The 12,763-nt window shown below is 43.4% G+C and overlaps 1 protein-coding gene across 1 annotated transcript; it reads right to left on the reverse strand.

Moving 5' to 3' along the window:
- Positions 1-2,605: 2,605 nt before the first annotated feature.
- On the reverse strand, positions 2,606-6,636 carry LOC125513997 (WD repeat domain-containing protein 83). Its single transcript, XM_048679239.1, has 9 exons — positions 6,319-6,636; positions 6,141-6,243; positions 5,165-5,272; positions 4,951-5,060; positions 4,673-4,780; positions 3,339-3,384; positions 3,123-3,254; positions 2,843-2,992; positions 2,606-2,737 (listed from the first exon to the last, which is right to left on the reverse strand). The coding sequence occupies exons 1-8, from the start codon at positions 6,531-6,533 to the stop codon at positions 2,912-2,914; spliced, it is 903 nt and encodes a 300-aa protein (XP_048535196.1). The 5' UTR covers positions 6,534-6,636; the 3' UTR covers positions 2,606-2,737; positions 2,843-2,911.
- Positions 6,637-12,763: the final 6,127 nt, after the last annotated feature.

The following is a 12,763-nucleotide window of genomic DNA, read 5'->3' on the forward strand; positions in this document are numbered from 1 at the left end:
CCATGGCTGACCAAATAGCTACTTTTGCCAGCTCTGCCTCAGAAAGCTGGAGGACGCCCGCCACCTGTTCTGGTGCTGCCCCGTCTCCATGCAGCTGGTATGGTCCATGGGGGACGCATCACGGCATGGCCATCGCTCCACGATGGACAGATGCCCCAGCCCTCCACATCGACCTGCTCGGTCCAGCTAAGCCAAACCTGCTGCTTGCAGGCCAAAACGGCCTCTTGCAGAAGAGGCAGCCTCTTCCTTGACAAAAGCATGAGAAAGTGGTAAAAAGGCAGGAATCCTGTGCAGGGACCGCTAGTCACCATGGTTTGTTTCTCACATAAAAAATGAAGAAAGTTTGAGAGAAAAAGTAGATGGTGGTCCAAATGTGTTGCCTGCGTTGGACAAGAGCAACTGTGCCAGTAGTCTCACCGTCTCTTTCCTCGCTGGAAGCACTGAGGCTACCGTATGTGATGCTTCCACTGCTCATGCCCTTAGAAGGGATGCTCCTCGCTGGGATCGGCTTCATGGCAGATGATGAGCTGTTGCACGGACATCGCTACGTCAATCGACAACAAGGTTGCACCCGAGCATAGAAGAAGAATATAAAAAATCCTTGACCATGCTGGTCCTATGAGAGATTTGGCAGGAAGCCAACAAGCGCACTTTCAAGGGAAAGATCGCCTCCGCACAAGAGATTGTCATCGCAATCAGACGATCAATGGAGCTTTGGCACCTAGCTGGAGCAAAATACATTAAGCCCCCTTTTGGGGATCCACCATGAGACATTGCTATTTGTCTTGCGGCCAATAAGGCTGTAATTTTCTTCATTTTCAGTACCTTTCCTTTTCATCCTTGATCTTAGGATCACCACCATGTCTTGCAGCCAATAGGGCTGTAGGTGGGCTATAGTTTTCTTCATTTTCAGCTCCTTTATATTTCGCCCTTGATCTTCCATTGCGTTGTGCTAAACATCAACAATCAAAGCCAACAATTTGCTGGATCTCTCTCAAAGAACTATGTCACAACGGGGCGGAGCCAGGATTTTGGTATAAGGGGGGCCAAGTCAAGTTCATTTTTTTTCTGGAGCAAAAGTAAATAACTATAATCATACTATATATTGATGTGTTGCACACTAAAAAACATGCATATGATTGTATGAGTTTAAATTCGCCTCTACAATTGCCAAATAAGATGAAAAAGTTTAATAATTTCACTGCAAGAGAAATTACCTGCTAACTCTTTTTCAACATGTAAGATCATTCAATATCGAAGTAACTCGTCTCCCATATGGCGGCGCTTAACTGATAAATAAATAGTTAGAGTGTTTAGGGGCACTTTGTCGCTGATATGGTCCCTCAGGTGTATATAGAAATTGGAGCTTCATCTTGCTTGTCCGGTGGTAGCTCCAATTTGACAATGTTTATCAGGTCTTGCAGATAACTTGGGGTTATGTTGTTTTCTTATTCTACAACTTTTACCATGTCCGGCATATTCTTATTATGAGTGTCAATTCGACTGGGATTTGTAACTTGCGCATCAGCATCATTAACAATTCAGTAGGTTGAGAACTTGAAGAATCCGGCTTAAAAAGAATTAATCATAGAGGCATTTCGTGGCGCTTTTATCTTCGTATCTGTCGAATTGCAGTCTCACAATTAGCTGTTCGACATAGGAAAAATTTGCATCACAAATAGGAACTCATATAAGATAATTCGCATCATGATCATCATTATTTCAAGGATAATACAAGATAGGATCGTACCATCACAAATCACACAACCGAAACAAGTAAACAACAAAAAGCTGATGTATAATTTGAATAACGATACAAGACGAGAATTGAGATTACTAGATGGTGTGATATAGTGATGTGTTAAACCATGTGTCCTTGGCTAGTTCCCGTTGGTTGGATCCGGAAGATTTGGCAATTGAAGAAGGTTGCGTCACGCCATCGCCGTAAGAATAGGATCGAGAGCAGCAGCAGGCTGGGAGAGCAGAGGCGGCCGGGCGGCCTAGGGCACGGAACGGCTGCGGATAATTTTCTGCATACTAATCACAGGAGAACACAACGCCCCGGAGGAGACTTGAGCCAATAGCCCAACCTAACTGCTAGTGGGCTTCACATGGGCCTTATTCCCTTTTCTAAACTTAACGCTGAGATAGGGGGGGGCAAGTATAAATATACTCCCTCCGTTCCAATATACTTGTCTTTCTAGGCATTTCAACAAGTGACTACATACGTAGCAAAATGGGTGAATCTACACTCTAAAATATGTCTACATACATCCGTATATAGTAGTCATTTGAAATGTCTAAAAAGACAAATATTTAGGAACGGAGGGAGTACATGGGATTACATGCTTTCATATCGCTAATTAGACAGCATCGCTCGATCATTAGGGGGGGCCAGGCCCCTGCTCGCCCCCTCTGACACCACCCGTCAAAGATTAAAAACCTCGCACCATAGCCGGCCATTCAAGGTCTTCTTACTTAAACAGAGAATAACATACACTATCTTTCACGAGGCAACCTACTATATATATATATATATATATATATATATATATATATATATATATATATATATATATAGACACACACACACTACATATCCATGGAGTCAGTACAACATAGTAGCAACAACGTTTCTCAAAAAGGGATTGCGCATCTGAATCCTTGAGTCTGTTCTCATGTCAGCATGTCACATGGAGTAGTACACATTATGCTTCTGAGTCCTTGAAACTACATACTCCCTCCGTCCGGAATTACTTGTCATCAAAATGGATGAATCTAGAACTAAAATACATCTAGATACATCCATTTCAATGACAAGTATTTCCGGACAGAGGGAGTAGATGGATGATACGAAGAACACTGTCATAGGCGCATCAGTAGAGATAACACACATCAGCAATTTCTATCTTCAGGTCCAAACACGAATGGTCCCATCGACAGATGACGTCAACATGCAGGTCTTTGTTGGGTGATAAGTGACGCTGGTAACCTGCCAAAAGAAAGAGTAGCATAAGAAAAAATTGTGAAGAAGAAAATTCAAACTAAAGTAGGAAACAATACTTAACCAATAATAACAAAACAAAGAAGCATAAGATGCAATTCTGACAAGGAAATAATACCACAGAGCTATGTGCTCGGAAAGTCGCAACAATAGGTGCATCCACTAACTCCCAGAAGAAAACAAACCCGTCCTCGGATCCGCCGATAACAAATGCATCATCATTGGTCAGGCAGCAATCCATCTTGAAGGACTGGAAATTGTAAGGACAAAAAAACTGAGACAGTGTTTCTTTTCTGCAATATTGAAGTAACCAATGCAATCATAACAGGTATACCTTGCATATATGGCCCTTGTACTCTTGTAACATTTCCCCAGAGTTCCTAATAAATAACAAAAGGCAGTAGGTTTGATTACTACCAAAAGTCATGCATGCTTAAGGCAACAGTGCAGTGAGATTCCTCTATTTGGAACTTGGTCAATAAGACCCCCTCCACAACAAAATGGTGCTACATTTCATCATATTTCATATGGAAAGATTAAATGGCTGTATTTCATGCAAACATGTACTTCCATGTACAACAGAGATTTGCGATCCCTCGTCAATCTTAAGACTTGCTAGGAAACAAAACAAAAACTCTGTATATGACCCTAATCTCGTCGCTTGCCGTTTCTCCCAAAAACAGAAATAATGCAGATACCAAAAGCACAAGAAAGTCATTCAATGTCGGACATTATTTCAAGGTTCAAGCTATGGCTCCCACCACCACCAAAAAAAAACGCTCATGCACAACTATACCTCATTAATTCCTCCATTCCAAATTAATTGAAGTTCTAGCTTTGTCCTATTTCAAACTTCTCAATATTTGACCAAGTCCATAGAAAATTGTGATAATATCTACAACGTCAAATAAACGTAGTATGAAAAAAATATTTTATGATGAATCTAAGGAAACTACTTCCTCCGTCCAATAATATAAGATTGTTTTGCAAGCTAAAACTGCTTGCAAAACGATCTTATATTATGGGACGGAGGGAGTAATTAGATGTTGTAGATGTTGATATATTTTTCAAGTAGAACTTCCATTAATTTGGAACGGGGGAAGTACGTTCAATTAGGACATCTGTCTCCATGAACAAGGAAAAACTGGCCGTTTGACCGGCTAACTTCCAAGAAGGCACTGTAATTTCTCAAACTATTGTTTGAGACACTTGAAGATGAAACAGCAGGTTCAAATCCGAAGAATCTCCAAAGCACGAACAAGAGTTGACCACAGCTGCCATTTGAAGATGAAACTCTTTGGTTGGACAGATTTAGACAGCAAGAGCTCTGATGGCAAGATAAAGAAGACCCCATGTGTCGTAAAGGAAATAGATCGGTAGCTATCCAGTCAAGTAAAGTGAAGTGAAGGACTGGACTCTGTTTGTAGTTCATGTGTGACAAAAATTCCTATGATAAGGAACTGAAAGTACATGTTACATAACTACTGGCCATGTCATAATTCCAAGGAAAACTAATTGAAGGGTCTGATTTCATCATTCTACAAAGGATAGGGGGTCTGACTGCTTCAAATTTCAAATAGCCCCTAATTGCTCCTGAGTGCTAAATAGAGGGGGCGCCCTAGCAACTTTTTGTCAAGTTGAGATTGTCAGCTTTTGAAGAGTACTTACTTGTCAAGAAGCCTCACGGTAGAATCCAAACAGTTAGCCAAGAGGCAATTGCGGTCATTCGACAAAGATATACAGTTGACAGGATGACCCAGGTTATCGACAGTCTCCCTGTTAAGAATGAGATAGAAATAGATCATTAAACAATGTAGAACCAGTCAAGGAATTGATTAGGATTCGAACAACACTTCCTTGTTTAATAAAAGAGAAGACTGAAATTTTCATTTAGAAAATATAGCAAATCAGTTGAGACTTGAGTACGGAACAAGGTATGCACTTACCTGCCCATGCGAATATCAAATGTTCGGACAGTACCATCAACACTGCCAGCAATTATTTCGGTGTTGGTTACATTAACTGACATTACACTGTCTTGAAAAGTATCAATTGTCTGCACTAGGAGATAAAATTCATGACATAACCAAGTATATGAGAAAAAAAAACTATGACTATGATTGACGAATCCATATGTTTTTTAACAATAAAAATAAATACCTGAATCGGATCACTGCTCTGTGACCTGCAGTCAAATGCACGCACCGAACGGTCATAACCAGCTGACAGTACAACAGTGTTGTGCTCATTAAACTTCACTGAATTGACCTAAAGGAAGCAGAATGGAGAAATCTCAGCAAAAATGGAGAATCATCAAGATTCAAACATCTGTCATAAACCTGCTCTTTTGTCAGCTTTTGGGTATTCCTGATGGGCCTAATAATAATGACACTGTCGATGTATGGTAATGCATGTAAATTGAACAACAGCATAACACCACAAGAGTGCCATTACAGAAGTATGGTATTGGTGCACTGATTTGGACATGGTATTTGAGTTCTAAAAACAGTAGTAATACCACGACGTGCAGAATTCAGCATTTTACAGCTTGCTTGTAGAGTACTTGCCCTATGAGGTTCTCCGTTACAGTAGCAATCGTAAAATGAACAGAGGTGAAGACGCCCTCCAGGGTACAACGAATAGTTCCCAACATCATAGTGAAACTACAGGATTCACATTGTTGAATTATGTTGAGTATCGTGATTAGTTAGGAAACATAGGATAGCGTAGGGTTTATTTCTACCTTTCTTGTACTCCAAGTTGATCATGCACTCCTATATATATACCCACAAGGCTCAAGCAATACAACAATATTCCACCAATCCCCTCTCTATTTCTTCTACAAATTACAGTGGTCTGCACAACGCTGTTTCAATTACAATCACAAACTAAATACAGTAGTTTTTACTATAACATTGCTACTACTTCACACAAGATACAGAGCTAAAACCATTAAAGTAACACTGGCATAGAAATAATTATAAAGCTTTCCAGCAGCTTGCTCCTATGACACCGAATTTGCTTAATTTATAGTATAAGTGAAAACTGAAAACAACAAGCCCTCAATAGCAGCACTAAGCGGAGGGCATCAGTACCGCATTACGATATCCCAATCAATCGATGGCTGATACATTACCTCGCTGTTGTGGCCGCGGAACTTGCGGATGACTTTGCCGGAGGCAACATCCCAGTAGAAGATCTGCTTGTCCCCGCCGCACGACACCAGCTTGGCGTTGTCCCTGCGAACCGAGTCGCCGTTAAATTCCCCGCCCCCAAATCAGATGGGAAGAAGGGTTGAGAGCGAGGGTGCGTACGAGGACGCGTTCACGTCGCGAACCTCGCGACCGTGGGATTTATAGGTCTTGACGTGGGCGCCGGTGTGGGGGTTCCAGAGGCGGACGGTGCGGTCCTTGCCGCAGCTCAGGCAGTACTTGCCGTCGTGGTTGAAGCGAACGGCGAGCACCGCGCCCTCGTGCCCCGACAGCGTCCGCGACTCCGTCCGCGGCAGCTGCTGCGCCGCCGACGACATCTCCTTTGTCCTACCACGGGCGGACGGCTCCGGCGTCGGGCTTTGGAGGGTCAGAGCAGGTAAATCGAGTCCTCCTTTTTTTTGGAGAGAGAGAGAGAGACCTCCTAGTTGACGCTTGAGGCGACGCTGAAGCGAGCGCAATGGGCCAGCTCAATAAGCGTGCTAACCTTTGTTTCTGTAGCCATGTACTCCCTTCGTTCGGAATTACTTGTCACAAAAATAAATGTATTTACAATTAAAATACATCTAGATATATTTATTTTTTGGACGAGTAATTCTGAATGGAGGGAGTAGCTCTTTGTAGCGGCTTTTTCGGTCTGGTTTTCAGATTTCCATACGAAATTTTAAATACACAAAAATAAAATTTTGTTTTAAATTTTTTCACGTGTATTAAAAAATATTCAGCACATATGTAAATATTTTTCACTATATATTAAAATTTTATTGTATTTAAAAATTGTTCACTATATATTTAAAAAGTTTGCCATATATTAAAAAACAGTCATCATGTTTAATAAAAATTGATCGCCATGTATTGTTTCTTCATGTTTAAAAATTTATCTGCCATGCATTAAAAAATTGTTCGGCGTGTACTGAAAACATGTTAGCTGTGTATTAAAATAATGTTTGCCATGTTAAAAAAATATTCACATGTATTAAAAAAGATAAAAGAAAAACAGAAAAACTAGAAGAAGCAAAAAGGTAAACCATAAAAAAGCTGAAAAAAAACCACAACCGAAAAACCAAGGAATCCTGCAACAGCACAACAAACAAAAGAACAAACAAACAAAACAAAAGACCAGGACAAGAAAACTGGAGAAAAACCCGTTGTAGCAGTGCAACGAACGAAACAAAGGAAAAAAAGGTGGAACAAAAACAACAACGAGAAAAAAAAACGATTCAACAGTATAGCAAACGAAACAACGTAGCGAACGCTGAAGTGGGCTGGCCAAATTTGCCTTGTAACAGGGCGTTATCCCCTACATATGTCGCTTGCGGCGCACAAGGGAGCACGTAACTGGACGGTGACCAGGTGAAGCAAAGCTTAATGTAGATGGGGTTGTGGCAGCGTATACGAGTTGGGGTGTGGCTGGAGTGGTCTGCTATGATGAAAATGAAACATTCATTGGGGCATCTGTATTCGTCTTCGAGGGCATGGAGGCGTATACATGCAAAAAAGCTTTTACACCGGGAGCCGATCTGGGCCTGGCTAAGATCTGCATTGCTTCAGATTGCCTAAAATTAGTTATGGATTTGAACATGAAAAACGGCACAAGTGGTTATTGGGGTTATTGAGATTGTTGCATTATCCTTCGCCGGATCAATGCTTGAAAGCTTTAGCTTTTGGCATGTGAAATATGCTATGAAGAACGCACATCAAATGAGGAGGCACCTAATTTAGCCAGAATGGCGACTTCTTCAAGGTTGCTTGGTATATTTGGTTATCCAATCCCCCCCCCCCCCCCCCCCCCCCCCCCCCCCCACACACCAATGTGTGTATCACTATGAACACTATGATTGAATCATTGAATAAAAGTGTGACGTTGTACTAAAAAAACATATGCCGGTTTCTGTCATGTTCATCAGTATTCTACTGGTTTCAATTTTCACTTTTGTCTATTTTCAATTTTATTTCCTTTTGGTTTGTTTTTGTGTCTTTACTTATTTTTATTTCTTTTTTATTTGTCATATTTCCCCCACGTTTCTAACAGATAAACACTTTTTTAGACATGGTAGCACAATTAGTCACCTGACATGGATCGTGGTCTAACAATATGATTTGTGCTGCATGAATGTGTCGTGTAATCATGTTTAGTTGAGTTGAGCATGCTGGCTTGCTTTTCTTATCTTTTTTTCTCATTTGAATGTTTTTTAGATGGGGGCAAAAATTTGCCTCGTATATTAATCAAGAGAGAAGGAGAGTTTGTGTTAAGAAATTACACCCCTTAATACAACAAATGAATTATTCCTCGCATGATTGTCCCAGTTTCCTAGCACCTGAGGCCACCCAAAGCGAGGCTTCCTTCTTAATGTTGTCAAGTAGGATCGACAACGGCGCACCTTTGTTTCGAAAGACAATCGTGTTCCTCTCATTCAAAATGGACAATGAGATGAGCGTGCTTAGGGAGGCCATAGCTTTCCTATTTGAATGTTTTAAGACTGCATAGTAATGACGTGTTTGGTTGCTCGTATACACCCCAACCAGGTCCATCTAGAAAGAAAATGCCCGTTTGGTTGCCGGCATTCACTGTTTGGCCTGCATAGCATGGAAGTTAAAGCACCTTCGGGCCAGGCCCGTTGCGAATGGTCAAGTCGGTAGTTTTTCCACGGCCAGGGCCATAGGATGCACGTGGGCGGCGGTGGCTGCAAGCGAGGTGCCACGCTCAAGATGTCGCTTTGTTTCCCAAAGCGCCGACATAATTACCCTCACCTTTCCTCACTGCTCTCTTCTCCTCTCCCCACTCTCACACCGGCAACAAGGATCAGCGAAGCGAAGAACAACAAGGCGAGCACCAGCATTGTTCACCGGCAGCACTTCGACAATGGCGGTAAGCCCTATGTTTCACTTCCTCGCTCTCGATTTTCTGCATTCGATTCACATATTAGATTTGATTTCGGATTCGATTCGCGTGCTAAGGGTACGATTGATTGTGGGGATTTGATAGGATTGATCAACACATCTTGATTTAGGAGTAGTGATGGATTGTAGGGTTCGATCTAGATTGAGTACAAGGGGATTGGGGAATGGGGGTAAATCAAACTTACACACAATACCGCTAAATCCTAGCCATGGGGACCCTGGAGGCGCTTGGAGCGGCAGGGGCCCTTGGCCTTATAGTTGTCCACCTCTGGCTTGACCTAGAGTGCACCATCTCCTCATCCTTACCGTCATCCAAAACGATTAGCATACTACGGTACGGTGGCATGGATCCAGCACCTCTATCACCACCTCCACCACTTCTTCGTCCTCGTCCGACTCTAGAACGATGACGGTCGGCGCCACAGTGGCGGCCAGTTGATCTTGACGAGCCCCGTACCGCATGTACTTGGCCCATCTGGCTCTTTGACCAGCATCGCCGGACTCGGCCTCATCCATCGCACAACGCAGTATGTCCACGGGCATAGCGCCTTTGACTAGGTCAGGAATCAATGTCTTCAACTCCTCCTCCGCCGCCTTTGCCACCACAACGTCTACTAAAGGAAATATGCCCTAGAGGCAATAATAAAGTTGTTATTTATGTTTCCTTATATCATGATAAATGTTTATTATTCATGCTAGAATTGTATTAACCGAAAACTTAGTACATGTGTGAATACATAGACAAAACAGAGTGTCCCTAGTATGCCTCCACTTGACTAGCTCGTTAATCAAAGATGGTTAAGTTTCCTGACCATAGACATGTGTTGTCATTTGATGAACGGGATCACATCATTAGGAGAATGATGTGATGGAAAAGACCCATTCCATTAGCTTAGCACTTGATCGTTTAGTTTGTTGCTATTGCTTTTTTCATAACTTAATACATGTCCCTATGACTATGAGATTATGCAACTCCCGAATACCGGAGGAACACTTTGTGTGCTACCAAACATCACAACGTAACTGGATGATTATAAAGGTGCTCTACAGGTGTCTCCGATGGTGTTTGTTGAGTTGGCATAGATCGAGATTAGGATTTGTCACTCCGTGTATCAGAGAGGTATCTCTGGGCCCTCTCGGTAATGATCATCACTATAAGCCTTGCAAGCAATGTGACTAATGATTTAGTTGCGGGATGATGCATTACGGAACGAGTAAAGAGACTTGCCGGTAACGAGATTGAACTAGGTATGAGGATACCGACGATCGAATCTCGGGCAAGTAACATACCGATGACAAAGGGAACAATGTATGTTGTTATGCGGTTTGACCGATAAAGATCTTTGTAGAATATGTAGGAGCCAATATGGGCATCCAGGTTCCGCCTTTGGTTATTGACCAGAGAGGTGTCTCGGTCATGTCTACATAGTTCTTGAACCCGTAGGGTCCGCACGCTTAACGTTCGTTGACGATATAGTATTATATGAGTTATGTATGTTGGTGACCGAATATTGTTCGGAGTCCCGGATGAGATCTCGTACATGACGAGGAACTCCAAAATGGTACGGAGGTAAAGATTGATATATAGGATAGTAGTGTTTGATCTCCGGAAGGGTTCCGAAATTCACCAGAAGGGGTTCTGGATGTCTCCCGAAATGTTTGGGTATGAGAACACTTTATTTAGGCCAAAGGGGAAAGCCCACGAGGCTTTTGGAAAGTGCAAAAGGAAGTTTTGTAGAGACCAGAGGCTAGATGCCAGGAACCCTGGCGTCTAGGGGGTAGACGCCAGGAACCCTAGCGTCTAGCCCTGGAGTCCGAGAAGGTCTCTTCCTTTCGGGCAAAACCGACTTTGAGGAGGCTTTTACTCCAAGTTTCGACCCCAGGGCTCAACATATAAATAGAGGGGTAGGGCTAGCACCCAAGAGAGATCAAGAAACACCAAGCCGTGTGCTGGCAACCCCGTCCCCTCTAGTTTATCCTCCGTCATAGTTTTCGTAGTGCTTAGGCGAAGCCCTGCGGAGATTGTTCTTCACCAACACCGTCACCACGCTGTCGTGCTGCCGGAACTCATCTGCTACTTCGCCCCTCTTGCTGGATCAAGAAGGCGAGGACGTCATCGAGCTGAACGTGTGCTGAATGCAGAGGCGCCGTACGTTCGGTACTTGACCGGGACGGATCATGAAGGTGTACGACTACATCAACCGCGTTGATAAACGCTTCCGCTTACGGTCTACGAGGGTACGTAGACAACACTCTCCCCTCTCCTTGCTATGTATCACCATGATCTTGCGTGTGCGTAGGAAATTTTTGAAATTACTACGTTCCCCAACATCTACCTCCTTAGGCATGTTCTCGATGCTGGTGAAGTTAGAGCACACTTTCTTGGTGTTTTCAAACTTGGTGCGGTCAGTGAGCGAGCAACCAATGAAGAAAGCCCTCCATCCAATGCCTCGGGGGAAGGGGTTCATGGCGATGGAGTGGTGGTGAAACAAAGATGTTGAAGAGGAGTGACAGTGAGAGATAGAGAGGGTTAATTGAGTGCGGTGGTGGGTAAGTAGGTGGCCCTTGGGTGGGTAAATATAGGGGTGTTGCACGATTTGAATGAATGTTTGTCATCCTTTGAACTTCGTGTTGTTTATAACGTAGATCTAGACGAGGAACACTAAGGGCAAGGAGGTGGTACCGCCCGAAGACAAGGGCAAGGAAGTGGTACTGGTCTTAGACAAGAGCAAGGAGGTGGTGCCGCCCTTAGACGACGAGGTGGCAGTGGAGGAGCCGCCCAGCGGCAAGTGGAGGAACTATGGACATTACCATGAGGAGGTAGACCACCCCACTTCTGCAAGGTGATCCTTGCCCCAAAGCTGGAGTGCCTGTCGATGCCTCTATAGTTCACGAAGCACTTCCCCGCCGTCCCTCAGGAGTTCAAGCTCAAGACAAACACCGGCTGTGCATGGAGGGTGATGGTTTGACCGATGAACGGCAGGGTCACCCTTGAACAGGGTTGGGCTTCCTTTGCTGTTGTTCACGAGATCAGGATCGGCTACATAGTCACCTTCAAGCTGTTGACTACCGGCACCCTGAAGGTGATAGTCTTCGACGACGATGGAGTTGAGGTGGTGACCAAGTGCAAGAAGCATGACGACGCCTTCACTGTCAATGTCTAGAGCGCTCACTGTTGCCTGATTGCTTCATACTAAGAGTTAAACTGGTTCGTACTAAGATTCGTACTAAGCTAAACTGGTTCCCATGCTGTCTATTTTGGTTGTGTCATGTCTGCTAGTGTGTTGGTAACCTCACAACCTCACCTCCATGAGGAGGTTACCAGGCAACATATCTTGCATGTAACCAAACAGCTTAACTTGTGTTTACGCTGAAAGATCGTGGATGTCGCCTAGAGGGGGGGGTGAATAGGCGTTTTAAAATAATTACGGTTTAGGCTTGAACAAATGTGGAATAAACCTAGCGGTTAATTTGTCGAGCACAAAACCTACAACAACTAGGCTCACCTATGTGCACCAACAACTTATGCTAAGCAAGATAGACTACTAGGTGATAGCAAGATATATGATAAGAAACAATATGGCTATCACAAAGTAAAGTGCATAAGTAAAGAGCTCGGGTAAGAGATAACCGAGGCACGCGGAGACGA

Source organism: Triticum urartu, chromosome 6, assembly GCF_003073215.2.
Source record: "Triticum urartu cultivar G1812 chromosome 6, Tu2.1, whole genome shotgun sequence".
Classification (NCBI taxonomy): Eukaryota; Viridiplantae; Streptophyta; class Magnoliopsida; order Poales; family Poaceae; genus Triticum; species Triticum urartu.